This window comes from Poecilia reticulata, chromosome 12 (genome assembly GCF_904066995.2).
Source record: "Poecilia reticulata chromosome 12, P_reticulata-male-v2, whole genome shotgun sequence".
NCBI classification, from domain to species: Eukaryota; Metazoa; Chordata; class Actinopteri; order Cyprinodontiformes; family Poeciliidae; genus Poecilia; species Poecilia reticulata.
In genome coordinates, this window is record NC_088841.1 from 20,647,287 (window position 1) to 20,668,511 (window position 21,225).

The following is a 21,225-nucleotide window of genomic DNA, read 5'->3' on the forward strand; positions in this document are numbered from 1 at the left end:
TTCTCTGCCTTTTTAGCTAAAGGACATTACAGAGAATATTCTGGTCACCCTGCCTATTTATGGGAAAATTATCAGAGAAGTCACTTTCAGTAAAATCAGACTCACAGTGCTTTTAAGCATGTCTCATAATAGACTTGTGGGAAGACAGCAGGGAAGAATCACAGACATTCTGAAAAAATCTGATTTGGCATAATTGCTAATCATAATGAGGTGTTTACTGATGTATATTAGGTGTTCATAGTAACATCCTGCAAGCCTTTCTGATCATGTCATTAGTTTGGCTTAAACTCTTGATGTAAAGTAATGCAGAGCTGCCCTCCCCCCTTTTGCTGCACATTGCCTGTCAGATGTCTGAAATGAAGGCTTCTCTTGATTACAAAGTGTGGAAGCAGATGAGCAGTATTGTCTGTTTAAAAAAAAAATCTATTATGCAGTGAATGCTGCTGTCTCTTGGCCAGACCTCCCTTAGAAAAAAGAGGTTTTTGATCTCAATGGGTTTTTATAATAAATATCATTTTAATAAATATCATTTTAGGATATGTTTAGACGATTAACAAACGCCTAAAAACTACTACTGACTTTGTTTACATTTATCTGTAAACATAGTCCTTCTGTTTTTTATCTTCAAATAAATTAAGCAAAAAAAAATTAATTAGCTGATCAAGCTAATATGAAAATATTAATGAAGGTATTTAGTATGTGAATTCGCAACAGTATGAATAGTAAAATGCTTTTAATATGAAGTAAGAGTGGAATGTTCTTCAACAGGCATTAGTGACTATCATATCTACAAAGTCTACCTACATCCATACAGCAATAAATATAGCATAGACAGTTTTATTATGACTTATCAATGAAACGGTATTGAGACCGATTTTCAAAGTAAATAGGCCATCTTCTTGCGTCCAGTTATTTTAGAACTGCTTACCTCAGTTCTTGCTCAAGCTGTCTTAACAATTTTCCACACTCTTTTCAGGTTTTCATTGTGTTTTTGTTTCCTCATCTTCTAGTTGTCCGCTTCCATCCTCCTCCTTATTTTTCTTCAATATTTGATACCGTTTTGTTTGCCACTTCTCCCTCGCCTCTCTCGACGCTTAAAGATTGATAATGCAGTGAGGAGAGTGGCAGCAACTCTGATGGGATATTTCCCCACAGCAGATAATTTAGATGCAGCGAGGGTGGACGCAGGATGTGCACAAACGGACCGAGCCCTGCCGACGCTCGGCCAAACCTGGGTAACAGATTGCCTCGCTAATAAACTATGAAAGAGCAGGAGGCAAAGTGGTAGGGGCGTGTCGCTGTGTCTGTGTGCGAGTGTGTTGGAAGGAAGGCGAGCGAGACGAGAATGTTAATAGTTCTGTCAAGACCTTCATGAGTCAAGCGTTTAAAGCACTACAGTCTCAGGGGATACCTGAACTCGCACAGTTACATACTGTAACATACTCTGTTAAGAGATTGCTCTCGGCATCATTGTTGGGATGCAGCATCTCACGGCTGTTGACGAAATGTTTCTTTTTATGCATTACCGCTTTGTATTTATTTCAGCTCTCCTTTTTTTTGTATAAATAATGACCTGGGTGAAAACAGCCACTTACTCTGAATAACCCAGCGACTTTCCAAGTAGCCACAATGAATAAATACAATTTGAAACTTCTCATAACCATAGCCTGTGAGGGTAACCAACAATTTGAACAATGTAATAAGAATGCAGGTGATAACCCTGAAACCACCCCAGGCTGAGGGAAATTAAAGTATATATTTTAACCTTTTATTTATTCAGGTAATTTTGATCTAGCTTCAACGTTTCACTCTCCAATGCTTTGAGTCACATTTGTGTTGCTATGCATGTTAATAACTAGGAGCCACATTAGGAATACAGTTGTTAGCCACAGGGCAGCTTTATATGAGCATACTTGGGGTCCTTGATTAAGTGACCTTATTTAGCCATATATGACGAGGGGCTGTTGATGATTTATATATGTATATATATATCACCATTTTATATACACTCAATTATTCCTCCAATACATGTCACAGACATACACACAATAAAAGAAAAGCACATGGATATGCACTCAGACTTGAGGGAAGTTTACAATGTCCAATTAACTTAGCATTATTGTTTTATTGTTTTTGGACTGTGGGGCCCAGTAGGAGTACCCAAAGAGAGCCTGTGCATGCACAGGAACAACATGCCAATTCCATTCAGTAATCTACTGGCCGTAATTCAAACCCAGACTATTCTCACAACAAGGCAGCTATAAATAAAAGCACCACTGTGGAGCCCAATTTGCATTATTCTTTTATGCATGAATAGATATTTACATCTATGCAAGTTTTTAACATTCTGCATTAAATGAAACGGCACCCTCACCAGAATCCACTGATAAAGATAAGTATAAATATATCTTCCCCCTCTTAAAATTCGACAAAAATACCAGCCTACATTTATGTATTTTTTTTTAGTTGGGGGATAAATTCAACATTTACTTTGGTATTGATTTTTTTTAACTAAGTATGCATGGGTACAGTTATTTTCAAACCTGCTCTTAGTCCTTTGTACAATCTCATTTTTTGACAAAGGTAAACCATTCCTCTTTTAAACTCTATCTACATTGTCCTGAGTCCTCTCTTATGCTCTGTTCCTTTCGGCTCATCCCACACATTTTGCAGTATTTAGGTTTGGGAACCGAGAAGGCGTTTACAGAAAGCTGATTCTGTGCATGCCTGATGAATGTTTCTGTGTTGAATGGACCATAACATTTCATCTGCCGAAACAACCCATGATGTCACATTTCCAATTTTCTGACAGAAGCCACCACAGTAATTTATTTTAAATTAATGAAGTCATGCACTCTGACAAGAACTGGAGGTCCTTTTGGAAGAAAGGAGACCTCACAGATCAGTGGGCATTGGGGGCTTTTCCACATATCAATATTTCTTTAGATCAAACCCACCTGGAGTGTTTGCTGATTGCAAACCTCATCTTAGCCTTATCTAACCAAAGCACACAGTTCTATTTAAAGCCCAAGTAGAGTTTTGAAAACTCCTTCTTGGTGAAGTTATCGAACAGTGAGCCTTGTGTTTCTTTTGGTTTTCTTTACCTTCTTCAACCCCCCTTTTTATATGTCAAACATAAGTTTTGTCTAGCTCAGGGGTGGGCAACTCCAGGCCTCGAGGGCTGGTTTCCTGCAACTTTTAGATGTGTCTCAACTTCAACACATCTGAGTCAAATGATGAGGTTGTTAGCAGGACTCTGGAGAACCTGACTGCGCTTAGGAGGTGACTCAGTTGTTGGATTCAAGTGTGTTGGACCAGGGAGACATAAGAGTTGCAGGACACCGGCCCTCGAGGACCAGGATTGCCCACCCCTGATCTAGCTTAATATACACGTCATACTTATACCCTCAGAAAATAGAAAAAAGTGATGGATAATTCATTTATAATTCTAGGTACTGTAAATATTCTAAACAAGTTACAAAATCAACCACAAAATGTTACATTTATACACAAGAATTGTGGCCACAGTGATGTAAAAAAAAAAAAAAGAAAAAAAAGTGGAATATTTTTCTGCAACAAATAAATATACTCAAATTGATTTGTTCTAAATTTTTAATGTGTGGTTATGATACTGCCATAAAAGACCAATTCAGTTTCAAGCTTTTTATACATTTTTACTTTGGGTGCCAATGTCTGTGGCGGAGGCTGTATGCTGTCATCAGCATTTACCGGAGGTAGAGAGAGAGAAAGAACAGAATGAATCATTAGGAAGGAAGAGATTTGAATAGTTAACAGAATTGTGTGAGGCAAAGGGGAGACCTAATAAGAAAGGAACAGTGAAAACTCACTGAAAACCTGGAGAAGATGACAGACAGGAGGGAGAGAAGGTGAAAAGAGAAAATGTGGAATGAGGTGTGTATTAAGTGAGACAGAAAGCCCCAGTTTAAATGTTGAATTATAGCTTCATGGAGAGAGACAGAAAGTAAGAGAGAGCGGCTGTCAGGATGTGTGCCTTAAGGGCTGGCGGCGAACAGAGGGAGCTGACCGAGATAATGAATAAGCTTTCCTCTCTTGGCAGCGCTCAGTGAAAACATACACAGGTGTACATGCAGATTCAGATGCAAGGTGAGCTCAGATGATGACATCTGTGTTAAGTCAGCGATGACTAAGTGTGGATCTCCGGAATAGTGGTGTTCAGCAGTAGGTGACCCGTTCCGGGGTGACTAAGCATGCAGTTGTGATGTAATGCAATGTTCTCATTGTTCAGCAGGTTTACATTTAGCACGCCTGAGTCATCATTATCACTGGGTGTGCACGACTATGAAATCACACCCAGGCTTTCCTCTTATATATCATTTTCATGGTATAAAGCATCCCTAAGTTCTTTTTAGTTTGATAACGCCATCATTTCCATTCCATTACCTTGCTCTTACATTTCAGTGCTTTACACAGAGAGCTAGGTGCAACATCGTTATAAGATTTCTAATAAAAAAAGGTTATACAAGTACATTATGTACTCATGCATTTTCATAAGTAAATCAAGCGAGCAAGTAAGGGAACGATGGCATAAGGCAAGCCCATGAGCACAAACGCCGCTATTTTAGCCATAAACTGTATTTATTCACAGAAAAGCAACAGAGAGCAACTGTACTTTAGTGAATGCTCCAGTATAGTTAACATGTTTATCTGGTTGCTGAGGTTCTTGGCCATCAAATTTACTTCACCCACTCTGAAATTAAGGTTTCATTTTGGTGCCTAAATCTACATCTCTCAGGAAGCTACGCTGTTGGATACATAGATGGTCCTTCAGGTAATTACTATGGGACTTTGTTTATTTTCGAAGTACAGGATCCTCATTAAAAATAATTGGTAGACGGTCACAACTATCTACCAATTACAGGTTGACTATACCTGTATCTATACTTACTTAACCTTTGGTAACATGAACATCCTGCACAATGTGAGTGGCTGATTGTTACAGAAAGAGTGTTGCAAGTTAAAATCCTGGCAGAAGTTTTTTCTATGCATATTTCTGGGAACTTATAGCTTGTGTTGTTGGTCAAAAATAATGGAAAGTAGTAAACAATTTCCAGATAGTTCATAGTTTACCATAGTTGCAAAGATTAAGGCATTTTCCTGTTTTACCACAATGTGAAAATGCTTTTAGGACTTCTCATAAGCTGGGTTCTTTTTAATTTACATCTGAAAAAGCAAAGGGTACATCAAGATATTTTCCAAAACAATCCACACCAAACCAATGCAGGAACGGCTGAGAGTAAAGACGCTGCTGGACACTGAAGACCTCCCATTTAAATTGCCATATGCTGTTTAGAGTTTAACAAATGCCCATAAATGTGCCACTATACTTAAATAGACCACTATACTTAAAAAGCACCAACTAGCATTTAAACGGTGTCAAACAAGGTGAGTAGGTTGTCTATTTATGTCTTACTTTTGCAAATAAGTAAATCATAATTGATTCAAATAATGTTTTTTTTTTTGTTCTGTGATGCCTCTTTTATAGCATAAGTATATGGGCAAATTAATGGAAAATTTTAGGTTTTTTTGTTGTCTTGTGTTTTCATAACGTCTTTAATTGATCTGTGATCCACTTTCATATTAGGTTAGCGATCGATGTTTGCATTTAATTTGTGGCATAGATAAATAAAAACGGGTATATATGTTTTGTGGATATTTTAGGACATGTTTACCTAGCAAGAATAATTACCTTAAGTGGCCGTCTTTAGACTGCACTTTGTTTTTTTGTTTTTTACATATCACATGTGTGGGCTGTATGTGTTTGTGTGCCACCCAACTGTAGAAGGCCACCCAACTGATAATTGGACCTCCATCCAGGCCAAACTGTAGGAGGAGTGAACTCCACAAATAGCCTCCGGTGGTAAAAAATCAGTGGACACTTTAACAGATAGCATTTGTGCAGTGGATGTGTGGATGGTTGTGTGAATGTGTAATGGGTGTTGGAGCGTGTTCAAGCCTGATCTGTGCTGGAACTGTATCTGCTATGTTTACCGAGTCGACTTGGCAAACCTGCCGAGTAAACACACACGCACTTTTAGCATGCACAATACTGGAGTCAGTCAACAAGAGAATGTGTCAGCTTTCTATTTTTTTTCCTCTAATTTTTACTGTTTAGTCTTCATAAGGATATCTATTTGAAAATGTAGACTAAACATAGTTCTGACTTGCATCCCACCTCATGTGATGTTATGGTTTTGCCCTTGAGGCCTGTGTTTAAACTCCAGTCTTTATACTACAGAGGTGCACATAAAGTGCAATGTTGCAACTGATTCTTTTTTATACTTGCAGTATCTTATTAAATAGATATGTAGCATTTAGTTATTTTGATATTGAAGGGAGAACTGTCCACCCGAGCGTGGACTGCTTTTGGGACAGCGGAATAAGCAATTATTCCCTAAATAACGTCGACTAGGTTTTGGAAGAGAAGAACCCTTAATCATACTGGCCATAAGGAATGCTTGATCTTGGCTTGTGAATGAGTGATTGCTTTGCTCTTTAAGAGAGGCTTTTTTTTTTTGGCTTAAATGAATGAACTGAGATGTAATAGTGACAAAATTTTCCAGTCCAGGAAAAAATAGTTTCTCTGTTTTTAAGGATAGCTTGCACATAACTTAGTTTCTTAGTATAGATGTAAATTTAGCAAACTACCCCATGTACAGTAAATGCATAGCATTGTCAAGCTACCCAAAAGTTGTGAACCACTGTTAAGAGCACTCTTATTGCAAAATATGGCTGCACAGCCGAGTACAAGAGTCGGTTTTTATGGGTCCTTAAGGAAAATTTCCTTTAAGTAACACCTTATCTTTTATGTTGTCCATGCTTATCTTAATGTATTGTTAATTTAATGCAAATTGCTAATCTGTACAACAGAATGTGTTTTTGCTTGATAAGATGAATAGCAATTAATGAATGAATGAATTAATTCTGTAATGATTACAGTAAAGTGTCTTGGAACATGACAGTTGTAAATAAATAGTCGAGACTCAACTCATTGTCTGCGTTCCCATTATAAATGCTGAATATTTGTTGAAATTTGTTGGAAATTGTTGAACAAAACTTGAAAATGTGATGCAACTCCTTACAGCTCTTCCTGAAATAGACACAATTTCACAGTTTAGCCCAGCTCCTAATCTGCTAATCAAAAAGTCCTTTAATTTGTAATTCTTTAATAAGCTTCAGCTTCCATGTAAAAACTGTCTCATTTGTTTTGTTTTGTTTTTTGTTTTTGTCCCCATTTAAAAATTCCAAAGTTTCTTCAGTTTTACAGGATTTATTTTATAACTTTTGTTTTTAATTTATTTTTGCACAGCGCTTTGCAGCGGCGTTGTCTGTGAAAGTTTAAGAAATCAACTTTATTTAATTATCCAGTTTTAAATTGAGGTTTACATTATGTTTTGCTCTCTGACGGTCTTGTGACCTGTCCAGAATGTATCTTGCAAAGATAAGCAAATGTTATGGCTGGATGGAATCTATGCTGTATTGCGACATCTGTTTTACAACAGTTCTTTTTACAGAATAAGGAACTGATGAATTACAAAATTAAAACAAAAACTCATTCATTATCATATCAAATACAACCAAACACTGACTTGTACAATTTCTCAGTGGCTGGTACAAACTTGTAATTTGCACACCTGACTTTGATATTTCTTTTTCAGAAACAATGAAATAATTTACATGACTAATAAATCTACCAATGCTCTCCACCACATTTAATTGTTGTCTAATGACCAAAAAAATATGTATGAAATCAAAAATCATGCATGGTTTCATGATTTAAAAAAATATATATATATTTTAATATACAGTACAAGCAGCAGCGATTGTGAGTTGGATGCAGACCTGTGCTCTTGAATTTGGGTGAACAAAGGTGGGACAGCGTCTGTGAGTGTTTGACCCACAGTGGGCAAGTCCTGAGCTCTGGTTCTGATTAACTCCCAGTAAAAACACCTCTGTTCAGAACATCACAGCCTGTACATCACACACTCTTCCCCGTCACACACACCAACACACACATGCTGTGCAGCTCCTGGAGGCTCGCTGTTCACAAAGGGGGGAGCCTACACCCATCATTCAAAGCCTTGTAGGACTTAAGAATGCTGACATGCACACACTCATTTACACATACACATGCACGCATGCAGACACACAAAGTGCTCTGTTTTCTTAGCTTTGATACACTTATAGAGTTCAGAGGTGAGAGGGCTGGAGGTAACAGTGTGTTTTTCCAGAGCTCTCTAACCACCTAAATCTGCTTCCACACACACAAGGAGGTCCAGATGGCTGGGTGGAGACAAAAACACACCTCACATACATATACATTTATAGTCACTTTTAAAACCTGAAAATACTCCTCAAAACTTGTCATCATGCAAAAGTTTGAGATTTGTTTACAGGCAAAAGCAGAACATTTGAAGCAAAGTGGTCCATTCTGTTGAGGATTAAGCTTATTTCGAAGGTCTAAAACTGTAGAGTTCATAACGTCCTTTAATGAGACAATTTAGGATGAGCAGATACGCCTGTCTCTTCAGGTTTGTAGCATTGTAGCTCTGTGACGTTGGACCTGCAGCAGCAGGAGCGGCAATACTGTTCTTTGACACATGATACACAGTTGCCAACATGCTCAGGTGCTCTAAATCTCAACCAGCTGAAAGCAGTCACATGTGATCAGTCGCTAAATTTATCACCCAAACCAAAAAAAGCTGTCATTCAAAAGAGCTCCAAGCATTTAAATCCTTGTGTACTTTGTATGTAAGTGTGTATATTGAAGTGCTCAACCTGTGCTACCTCTTGAGATGCGCCTGACGTTGTCTTTAGTGAGCAATTATAGTCAGTACGACTGTGAAAAAGGTCACAGCCGTCCAGCTATCAACACTCGGCACTAAATGCCAGTTGTGTGCGCTGTTCCCAAAATGCCAGAAGACACACTATCAGCCCTGGACCCCCCACCCCACCGCTTCCTCCTCAGCGCTTGTAGTTAATCTGCCGCAACGCGGTGTGATTGATGAGAGAATTAGTGTTACCGAGCACAGCAAAGCATTATGGGAATGAGGAAGCTGCAATACTGGATGTGGAGCTTGACATTAAAGGTTACAGTTGGTGCTACTTATGTGTGATTAGTTATGTGTTTTTGTGTAAATGTGAGTTGGCTCGGGACAGTTATTGATGGATGAGTGTGCCATGAATGCTTATTTTTCTGGTGTTATTGCCATCTGGGTCACAGGCAGGATAAACTCATTAACATTTAAGCTAATTAACGTTGGAGACCTGTGTGGATAAACACCTGTCAGTTGGTAACATCACTCTTAAATATTGGATAAATGTTATTGCAGCTGGAAGAGTGGGAAAAAACAACACTGTTCCTTTTTTTTTTTTTACACATTACTTTTTTCACATTTAGAAAACTAACAAACTTGTGAATCAGGCTTTAATGTGGAGGTGTAATTGTAACACCAAGGTTGATGCTGACATATTCAGCGTGAATCTCGTACAATTTATAATTGGAGCACTATTCACAATTATTTGCAACTCTGATAACATATAAAAATCCTTAAAATTGATTAAATCTATCTTGCACTAAAAAAAAAAAAAGTCAAACCCTACGTGTGAGTACATTTATTCAGTTTGGAGAAAAATTATGTTAAGACATAATTTTTTTTCAACCTAAGGACTGGAGGCACCCCTTACAATAGACTTTTTAAAGTAGACATTGTATGCGTTAAAAGAAAAATATTGTGAAGAGGCACTACATACCTAAATTGAATGAAATTAAAAGCTGATCATTGTGCAGTTTTCATTACAAGCAAGACTTTTCTTCTGTTATTCAAATAGCCACAAGACAACAGCTAAACATGCCTACATCTAGGCATGTTTAGCATGCCTACATCTTCCACTGACATCTAGAGTCAGTGGAAGAATTGTAGTTTATTTCATCATGAATTTGTGAAATACCATGAGATTTTAAATACAAATCTGGTATCCTTTGCAAGATCATAATTTGGTCACCATTGGGTCTTTCACCAGGATAATACAAACAAATCAGACACAAACTTGCCCAATGACCTCTTACTTCCTAGTCCCAATATATCCTATCCTGTGAGTAAAGTTGTACCAAATATTACATAAGTGAGAAGCCAGGAGTCTGGAAAAAAAAGAACAGTCACTCTCAGTTTGTGCCAGTCTGATGAGATGCTACATGAGAAGTTTATATGCCATTGTAATGGCAAAAAGGCATTCTACCATGTATTTACAGCAAGGTCCTAATAGCTATTTAAACAGATGATTTAATAAGAATACTTGTTTGTAAAAACCAAAGTAGTCAGTTGAGGTAGTTCTGGCATCTTAGCCAGATGTCTCCTGGGGCTCTCGCTTTATAAGCTTACAGTACATGCCCCCTGGGAGGAAACCCCAGGATAGATCCAGAATTTAATGTACGTCTGCTCTGGGAAGACCTTGGGATGAGCAGGAAAATGAAAGTATGAGAGTTGGACATAGAACTGTAGAGTGTTGCTGAGGAGATAATATTGTCTGGGTTTTCCCTCTGGACATGGCACCATTGTGAACCGATCTACAATAAGCAACAAAGGATGGGTCAATGGATTTATGTTTTTTTTTTTTTGCCCCATCTAAGTAAATGACCTCAGATTAATAAAGGCCTATATATTTTTTCCCTAAAACAATGAGATTATATAGCTACAATGAATGATTTTATTTTGTGGCATTTTACTTGTCATTAAGGGTTCTGAAAAGCTTGAAGGGTGCTGTAACAGAAATGCCGATATTAGTTACATGTTTTGTATGAATACTCTGTCATTCAATTTTTGGCATTCTTCATTCTTTATGTTCTCAATGTGAACTCAGAAACTTGACATGGAATAAAATCCAAGAAAACCACTTAAAGCTGGGTAGACTTTCTTGTCCTTGCCTGAAGGAAGGACAAATGTGTTTAAAGGTAAGTCTTTTAGTTACTACACGGAGCTCTCTAAAGATCAGATGTCCTTTTTCAACTCAGTCACAGATACGAGATTTGAGCTTTCTACCTTTTTTCTCAATGTTAAAATTACCGTTGTCCCCCTCAAAGAGTGTGAAGATTTTCTCTCAGTCTCTTTGTCTCAGATTAGGTTTCTTGGATAAATGCCATCATTTCAAGTCTCCACTGTAACTCCCTGACTTTGCAAGGGAAGTTTTGTTTTTCAAGAGACTTGTCCTCTCAAAGTTCCCAAACAAACCAATGTTTTAGCTTCTTTTTTGCACGCCCCCGTCACAGACACACACATACAAGGCAGTGTTTCTTTTCTCTCTTCGCCACCCGTGCCGACAGATGGAGAATAGTGTTACTGTGATTTATTACATAAAACAGGCGGAGGGTAAGGTGTGATTTTATAGACTTTCATCATTCTTTGTGGTACCAGACGAGATGGTTTTGGCTAAATAACAAACCACCTCCAGCTAGGACCCAGCTGGATAATGCGCCTCGGTCTCTCAGCATCACATTCTCAGTAATTGCCTGTACAATCCATAAATCTCAATCCAGCGCATTACTTAATAAAAAAGGTACCTTAAGAGCCAAATCATTTGTTTTGATTTTATGTTGTTGGGGGAACAGGGAACATTCTCCCACATGATGGATGTTTTACTTTGCGACAAAAACTCCTCACATGCAGTTTCCTTCTGTTAGGCTTGGAGATTATCATCAGAGTCATCTGTAGTTATCTCTTTTTGAAAATTTACAAACAATGGTTGGTGTTCCTGAGGGCTACAACTCGCTGTTTTTGCTAGAAACCAAAATATGTTTATTACCTAAATTCTGATACTTGTTTTCACTAAAGACACTTTACTTAGTCTATTTTTCCAGATTCCTCTTTTGTTGTTGTCAGACCTGTACATAGGGGACACAATTGATATCTTCTAGGAATACACCTCATTTAGCTTTGATTAGTTTTTCTGTCTATGCTGAAAGTAAAGCATCCCCATAGCATGATGCTCCACCGGACCCTGGATGGTCCGCTCAGGTTAATGGGCAGTTTTAAGTTTCCACCATTCACTCTATTTTGAATGTCAGCCAACGGTCTACATCTAACCAGAGTGTTGTTTTCCATGTCCTGGCATCATCCATATTTGTATTTTTTTCTTATTTTGTCAAAATCTAAATGAGACGTCGGCGTTTTTTTCCAACAGCGGCGTTCTTATATCCAAGTCTTCTATATTGCTCACATTTGTAGTCTGGTAGATAATTAATGTGACGTGTTTTCAGTTATTTTTTTCTTTTGAAAACCATTTCTTCCTTTATATCCTTCCACTGTCACTTTTATCTACAACAAGTTTTTATTTGTTTGAGATGTTTCGGTAACATATGAACAAACTGATCTTTTTAGAAAGTTACTGCACATCAATCTCTTTTTTTTGGAAAAAAAAAAGAAGCAAAGTAACGGGATAAACAAAGTATGTAGCAAAAAAAATAAATTTAATAAAATAAAGAATATCTTCTATTTTTACACACAACCTAGTCTGCCTAGTGTATTTCCCTCCTGGCTTTCCAATTTAAATGCAAATGTTCCCAAATCGGACTCAAAAAAAAATGCACAGGCAAAATCATTTAATGCAGATGAATTATATATTTTAATTAAGCAGCCAAAAGAATCACGCCTATTCAGCCCTTTCCTCTCCAGTGAGAAATGAATAAATAAATATGGAATAAGGAAGTAGTGGAAGGGGGCTAAATGGAGAAAGAGATGGTAGGAAGGACGAGGATGAGGGGGGTTGGATTGAGTTTGTGAAATTGCAGCTCTAAGCGCCTGTTGCTTGTCATTATGTGAGCGATCTGAAGCTGTCAGATTTCAAAAATGTATTGTTTTCTGATAGACAGGCTAAATACCCCTGGAGATCCCAGCACTCGCATACACACATTATCATGCTCACGCAGTTGCACTCGATGGATGCAAAATGTTTCTAGATGCACATACATTTAGAAACACACAAAGAATGCACACAAATATTTTAGCTATGATGGTGATGGGCTAACCAGTGCTTAGGAAATGATGACCAGCGAAGAAGATTGTGATGCTCTGACAAGGGATGCAATTTTAATTTCATCCCCCGTCACTCTCCCCAATATCTCTTCAGATGAAATACATATGAGCTGCCAATCACTCACAAATACAAACAGGCACCAAAGTGCACATGTGATCACTCAAACTCACATTTGTATGCATGCAAACTTTCAGTAGCTATTTCCGTCTTTCACAGATGCACGCACACAAAGCAGAGAGCAAAACTATAGATTGACGGTAATTGTGGAAAACTCAAGGAATGATTTTGAGATTACAGAATTACTTAAGATTTTATGGTAAGAATTTATAAAGGTAAATTGATTTAGAACTACCTGTCCAACTTGGTGTGCTAAAACTTCCTCTACCACAGGTATCATCCGCCATTTGGTGATCAGTAAGACAGGACGTTGCCTCACTAAAATACTTGATGATTTGATGTGCTGCAACATAAATACATTTTGAAACACTGTATTTTTAGGATAAGTTAAAGTCTTTGAATTCCGACCAAAGAGTTTATAGCCCGAACCGAGCCAGAATGTTGTGCAGCCTGACCTCGTCCCAGAAGTTAAAACATATAAACAACAATCAGTCGGAAATATAATTAATGGGAGGAGGAAACGCTAAATTGCAATGGTGAAATGAAGCGCTGAGGTTGAAAGCATCGCACTCACAAGCATTACCCATCAACCCTCTTTGCTAATGAGGACTTGGTGGTTTTCTAAAGTAAACACTTAATATTGATGACAGTATTCATAGAACTGTAGAATACACTTTATCCTATTATTTTATGATTTCTACCAGTCATTAACAGCATTTAGTTTTTTTTTGTCCCTGAGCAGCATACATTTTAGTAAATACCTCCAGAGTGAATTTTAAGGTTTTCTGAGATCTTTAGCACTGCCCTAATTAGTCTTTCCAAATGATTCTTAAATAAGTACCTTATCTTTTTTCCTTAGACCTTTTGACTGTTTTTCTTAAACCCCTTATAATTGGTAATTCATAAAAAAAATCCCTTGAGTGTGCAATGTCTTCGACTCTTCTTTATCCTTCTGACATTTTATTCCCTCCATAAAAGCTTTTTCATGTTGCTAAACTTCAATCCAGTGCTTGCAGTTATGTTTTCTTTTTTCCCCCGTTGTGAGATGCTTTAGCCATGTTGTTGTGGGTTTCACGTTCCGCCTAACATATAATGAGTGAAGGATACGATATGTAGGTTGGGAATTGGGAGATGAAGACACAGACACAGAGAGAGAGAGAGAGAGAGAGAGAGAGAGAGAGAGAGAGAGAGAGAGAGAGAGAGAGAGAGAGAGACTCTGCAAGCAATAGTCAGCAAGTAGAAAAAAAGCAAGAAACAGAATTTTTAAAAAGTAAGTTCATAGCTGAAGCTAAACATAGAGCAAGAGCAAATGGGATATGACAGACGTTACTATCAGCTGGAGCTTTGCCACAAAAGTACAAGGAAATTCACTTCCTTTCTTTGGCTCTATTTAAAGTGTTCACTCTGTTCTTCACGCACACACCTTACTTGGTGCAAATCTCAGCAGTAGGCAGACCCGCAGACAACCTTTGTGTGTATGAGTGCCAACTATTTCTTTTTGACGAACAGAGGAAGGAGACGCGACTGTAGAGGAGATGGAGAGTCGAAGGAAAAGACACAATTTGAAGGGAAGATTTGGGTTCAAGTCCCTTTGTTGGCAGAACTTCACGCAGCTCAGCTGTACTTGGACATAGTCAGGAATTCCAGGGAGATCCAGCTATTGTTTTAACCCTTAACATCTTGCAATGTAAGAGAGGCGTGGAAAAAAAGTCAACATCTCAATGTAAAGATTTATTTCCAAATGATTCAATTTGTCATTTACTGGTGACACATAAGCACATTTTGCTTACTGTAGAAGATCAGATTATATAAAAAAAATACATTAAATAATAATAAGAAAGAAATCCCTAAACTTAATACTCAATTCTACAATTTTCTAAGTGTCAGGTTGCAACTCTCAAAAAGCCTGGTTTGGAGCTTGTCGTATAACTAGAATTGAGTCACATAGTAAAATGTGGGCACTTACATTTATTTTGTGAAGCAAATGATTATCCATGCATGTTTTTTTGTTGTTTTTTTTATGTAGAAGCCGTATTTGCTTGTTTTGTGCTATACCTTTAAGGGCCGCTGGCTGTGGCCCATCCCAGTAAGGATGGGCCCATTAGGCTAATGAATGGAGGGAAAGCGACAGAAACAGAGGAGGAATGTACATCACAGTAAATAGAAGCAACAACTAATATGAACAACTTTAGTGAGACAAGAACAGCAGGGAAATGAGAACTTGATTTAAAAATCTGAAGCACACAAAAAAGGACACATTAGGGAGTGTAATGAAGCGAAAAAAGATAGACGGTGCAAGATTCAGAGAAGGCAGGAAATGGTTATCTCTCTATCTCTTACATGGGGCTGACTATGGGTCCGTCCGTCAGTCAGTCCGTCAATCAGTCAGTCAGTCAGGAAGACAGGCGCACACACACGCCCTCCTGCTTTCACACGCACTCCTGACTTTGCTGTGTGTGTGTTTACAGATGGCAAACCTTGTGACATCGTTGTGCTGTGTAGTTCTGGCCGCAGTGGTGGTAGCCTACGCTCAGAGACGCAGTCAGCTTGGTGAGTTTGCATTTCATCTTTTTTACAACAGAAATCCACCTTCATATCAAGCCTTAACCTCTGTCTCTGTCTCTGTTTTTTTTCTTTTCTTCCTAAAAGTAAATATGATTTCAAACCAGATTTATTCGACTTTGTTTTCCACTTCCTCTTAACTTTATATGCTTTTTTGGACTCTTATCTTTATCCTTTTTTCTGTTTTGTCTCACTGGTGCCTCAGTTTTCTTAATGGTTTCCAGATTTTTCTCTTTTTTTTTCTCTTTGTCTGCAGCTGAAGATTCCAGTTTTTTTTACATGGTCTTAATAAAAACAACAAGTATGAGCAGAAATAATGGTATCAGGGTATACCAAGGTTTTCAGGGGTTAGAATTTATAAATCACATTCTGTCCATTATATAATTTTAAATATTTAATCAAAAGTCCTCTTAATGACCTAGAAGAAAAATGCAGTAGTCATCCGACTTTTTCCAAGTTATGTAAAGCATCATTCCCCATCCTCCGTGTTTTGTTTTTTTTGGGGGGGGAGTTTACACACCGATCACCTGGCTGAAAAAAAAAGGCTTTTATTAAATTAAGATGAATGTTTGTTTGGAAATACTTCTGGTCACAAACACATGGTGGTGTGAAAATCGAAAGGGCGACCACCCATTTATAACATAGAAAGCTATGGCTCTATGTGAGTAGTTATCCCAACTAATATCAGTTACTAATCGGTGAACCTATGTAAAGGAAATATATTTTCCTTTGTAAGCACTACAAAACTATTACTAAATTTAGATGTTGTTTATTATGCTGTGCTTGTATCAAAATAAAAATAAAAACAAATCATGTTACAATATTTTTATCATTTAACTGTGAGAATCTCTTACCATCCCTTATGCAAGACATCTTTTTTCTGCACGCTTTAATTTTTTCATATTTTCTTGAATTTAGATTTGCAATTTACCTCACTGAATGATAACTGTACTTGTATTTTGTGACATTTTGCAGCAGTTAGGTGCAATATTTTTTGTCTGCTTTAGATGAGTTGGCATCGGTACATTGTTTTGGTCATTACCAGAATGTTTCAAATCAAAGCTGAAACAAGATATGGTAGCTGCTCCTCTGAGAGCTTGCACAAAACGCACGAGATTAAATCTGGCTGAGCCAGTAAAGGGTGTGAGCTTAACACACAAGTCAGTATGTCACTTGACTGTTCGTGAAGATTGGCCTCGACTTAATAACCTATGAGAACGGACTATTTAGGTCAGCTGACCTAAAAAAAAGACTCCAAGGATGTCAATAAGTCCACAGTGACGCACGTCACTGTGTCACAAGACTCTCACACGAACACGCAGACACACAGTATATTTTGTAACAGGAATAATGAATTTGAGGATTACTGGAAAGCACAGAAAAGTTAGATGTAAGAGAAGTGAAGTAAAAACAGAAACAGGCAGTGAAATCAGAAAGTCATCCACAGCAGTAATTAACGCCGGAAGGGAAAGGTTGCTGGGTCATGATCTGAAAGAAACTGAGAGCAATATCAAACATTTGGTTATGTGAGAGAGACAGATATACTCCACTTGTGTTCTTTTTTAGAACCTAGTCACTTTCATTCATGATCAAAATTATTGAGATATCTTTAAACAAAAATTCAAAGTATGCTTTCTTTTGTGCTATTCTGAAAACAGAAAAAAGAAATTAAATCAAAACAGACAAAAGGGTCACATTTGAGGAAATAAAATATATAAACTGTGCGATGAGTCATAAATAGTTTCAACTTTGGAAAATGTTTGTGTTGTTTTGGCAACTCTTAACTCTGCTGCATAAACTAAGGTATATATGCATAAAAATATACCTTTTTATGGACTAAAACCAAGTTTTGGTATCAATTATGCTTGCTAACTAAGTTCTCGTCCTTTTCTTGTTAGGATACTACCTAACCCAAAATAAAATCCTTCCTTATTTTAATATCGCCATAACATTTGGATTAGAGTAATGAATACACTCTTTGTGATTTGCACCATTTATCACATTTCTTATTTCCAAACACTGATTTCTCACCATGTTTGAATGGCATACATCTCCAGGGTTTGTCTCTCTGAAGCCACACAGAAGTGCTCACTTAACGCAGTTCATGTGTGCAAACAGCTATTCATTTACATTTCAAGTAAATGGGGGGAAAAACCCTCTATTGGGCTGGGATCCATCTGTTAGAAATTTACAGACTGATAAAGGCACACACTGTTTGCAAATGAAGATGTGTATGCCTGTGCTATCCAGAGGGTAATAGGGCTATTTGAGACTTCTGGATTATTGACAGACATAAATCATAGAAGAAAGAATGAGATCCTGTGAAACAATTTATCTGCAGAAAAAACACATTTAGCAAAATTGGCAAGTTTACATGTGCAATTTTTTACCGGACCTGATGTTAAAGCAATTTTTAAAAAGTTAAGGAATCCTAATATTTTAGCTGGCATTTAAACTGCACAAAAATGACCATTTCCAGTGTCTAACACCACATGTCAGACACATTAGTTACAGCAGGATGTAGGAATTATTTCCTCACCAGCAAGACTCCTTAAGCATAAAGCCAAGCGCTCTGGTGTTTAGGTCTGCACACTGAATATCTACTGAGCTCAGTTAAAGATTCATGCTGACAAAAAATTTGGCAAAAGAACATTGGCTGGAAATCTGAGCCCCACAAAAGGCAGTCTCTCAATAAAACATCACTTGAAACAACAGAGAAAAATGAAAATAATTGAAAGGCAAAAGCCCACTGAGAGAAAGGGAGGCAGGCTCCAAGGTAAGGCCAATTAAGCTGTGTTGAATATTCCTAGTACAAAAACAGACATTCAGATGCTTTGAAAAGGAGAGTTAAATACCAAGTTGGTGGAAAAGACTTAAGATGGATAGTTATAAGGTAAAATACATAAGAGCTGATAATGTGAAGAAAAAGATGTACTCATCTAGAAAGAGTAAATTATTCATGATATTTAATCCTTCTCTGAAAATGACAAACTATGATTTAACTAAACAAAATGGGGAAAAAGAACGCATGCAAATGAGTAATAACATTATCTCTCTCTTCAGCACAAAACAAACCTGATGCCAACTTAAAGCAATCATTGTAAACAAGGTCAGAGAAGTATTAGATCCACACATGCTGCATCGCTGAGCTGAACTTGAACTTTTAGCATTCCAGTTATGATTGAAAGAAAGGTATAAATAACATTACATTCAAAGAAGAAAAACATTATTTTTAGTCATTATTATTGACGTAAAAGCAGGATGTTTTGCAGGTGGAACGGTGGTTCATAAAAATGGAAGCCTTCTGTAGGCAGGACAGTGTCGCTGATGGGAAATAACTCAGCTTTGTACTTCTCAAGGCTTTATTAAATTGAATGAATTTCAGTTTTATTATTTAAATCAATTAATTGACTTAAATTGTGAGTTTGACTTTCCAGTGTGCATCCAATGCATAAATAAATACATAATTATGCATTTAGCTACACACACTACATTTCAGCTTGAGTGTGTCCTACTGAACTCACATTTTAATATGCGCAACAGCACAAGTTACACCACTCTCCTTTCAAAATAAAAGCACATCTCCGGTTTGTGTTTGATTCACACTTTAAGTTTCTCTCCGTCGGTCACATTAAAATCCAGTGCAGGCTGGTTTTACAGCCATTTTCGAAGAGGCGGCTGGCTCTGCCGAATTGATAGATGGGGGTTCCGATGCTGGCTGTCGGCTTCTATGAAACACTTCTGATAATGCTGACATTACTGTAGGAGCGCTAACGATGTCATTTAAAATATTAGTTGCCTCTGTGAGTCGCTGCCGCTCAGCTATTTTTCTGTCTGTGAAAACCCGCCTTCTCCTGCCTGTGGTCCAATCAGAAACTGAAATTTTAAGTTAACTTCCGTTGTACATAATATATGTAAGAGGGTTTGATAGTATGTGTGAGAGCGGGTTTGTAAGTTTTGGCCCATTGGGCCTCTCATACTCACACTTGATTCATGACACTGGTGTATCATGTTTTTTATGACGATGACAAACATGCTACATTTATTCAAACTCATGTTGAACAATATCTCCAAACATATGACAGCAATAATTAAACCACAGTGTGTCTGAAAATGAAATTACAATGTTATGGTCAAATGTGTAGTTTGTTCCAACCAGGATTTTTGTTGGACAACCTAAATACTCTGCATTTAAAATGCTGCAGTAATGTTTTAACAATGTGTCAACTAAAATGTTTGTACCATTGTCTTTTGTTTTCTTTTAAAAATGTAATTTGTTAAAGAGAAGCAGCAAACCCTGATAAGGCCCTGAGCCTAATGAAACGGATGTATAAGATAAAATGACTGTTTGAGTATACTGTTTTTTATACAACTCTTTTTATAACTCATGCCCACATAGTGTTGTTATACTGCTTTTTTTTAAAAAAAAAAGAAAAGAAAAATAATATATTCTACAGCTATTGCCATGCACTTGTAGACTGACACACATATTGCATATTTTTACATAGTGACTTTACCATATTGCTATGGTATGTATTGTGAACAGCACTCTTCTATTTAGAGTCTTGTTATATTCTTGAGTAATATGATACTATTTTTTATTGCATAAACATACAACCTCTTATTGAGATTTTTGTTCATACTTGTAAATTATTAAAGTTATTTGTTGATATTCTTGTTAGTATTTGTACATATGAACTGGATATACTTTGACAACTCCTAAGCACTGATAAGCAGCTTTACTTTAAAATTGGTCAGCTATGAGAAGGGTTGGATGATTGAAGGGCTCATTAAACAGTTGATGCCTGGATGTCTGTTTCTTCCAGATTACGTTTTTCTAATAGCGATAGAGTCAATCATATTCTATTTAAAAGTCAATCTTCACCTGCACTGAGGACCAGAATATTGACACCAAGAGGAAAAACAGTTTTTTCTTTTTACTCCAGTATGGGATCTTCTGCCTCCTTAATGTAGCTATTTATTTGCTATATTTCTCTTTCTGTATGCTTTTTTTGGTTTGTTTTTAAACCTGAGAAATCTCCAGAATGTTTTTTAAAGGCATTAGTATTTCAAGAAGTAGGCACCTCCCCAGTAAATTTTTAAATACTGTGACGAAGCACAACAAGAATGCAAATAGCTTAAGGCAGTGGTTGTCTAACTTTTCATAACTAGCCCCACTTCAGGAAGCTTGGTTGGTAATGTTTGGGTTTTATTCCAGTTTGAGTTGTTACCATAAGGCCACTGACCGCCCAGGACGGCATCTTATGGGGGGCGGGAGGAGGTGAAAATTTCCACCTATAATGACTCTGATGCAATACTCCATTCTCTTTCCCTTTCTTGCACATTGTCTACACTTTTGTCCCCTGGAAATCCTTGCTCTGGACTCTTCTTCTCATTGTTTTACCCCTTAATAAAAACACAGTGGTATAATGAAGGTCTGCCATCCATGGCACAACTTACCTTTTCTCCATGTGACTA

At 37.3% G+C, this 21,225-nt stretch overlaps 1 protein-coding gene across 3 annotated transcripts in view; it reads left to right on the forward strand.

Moving 5' to 3' along the window:
* Nucleotides 1–21,225, forward strand: part of cntfr (ciliary neurotrophic factor receptor) — a 238,153-nt gene that overhangs the window by 77,326 nt on the left and 139,602 nt on the right. For 2 of the 3 annotated variants that reach the window (XM_008423847.3, XM_008423849.3), the window contains exon 3: nt 15,654–15,735. The exons of the other annotated variant lie outside the window; for it this stretch is intronic. In XM_008423847.3, the coding sequence (XP_008422069.1) occupies nt 15,654–15,735 (82 nt within the window). The remainder of the gene's footprint in view (nt 1–15,653; nt 15,736–21,225) is intronic. 3 annotated transcript variants of the gene reach the window in all.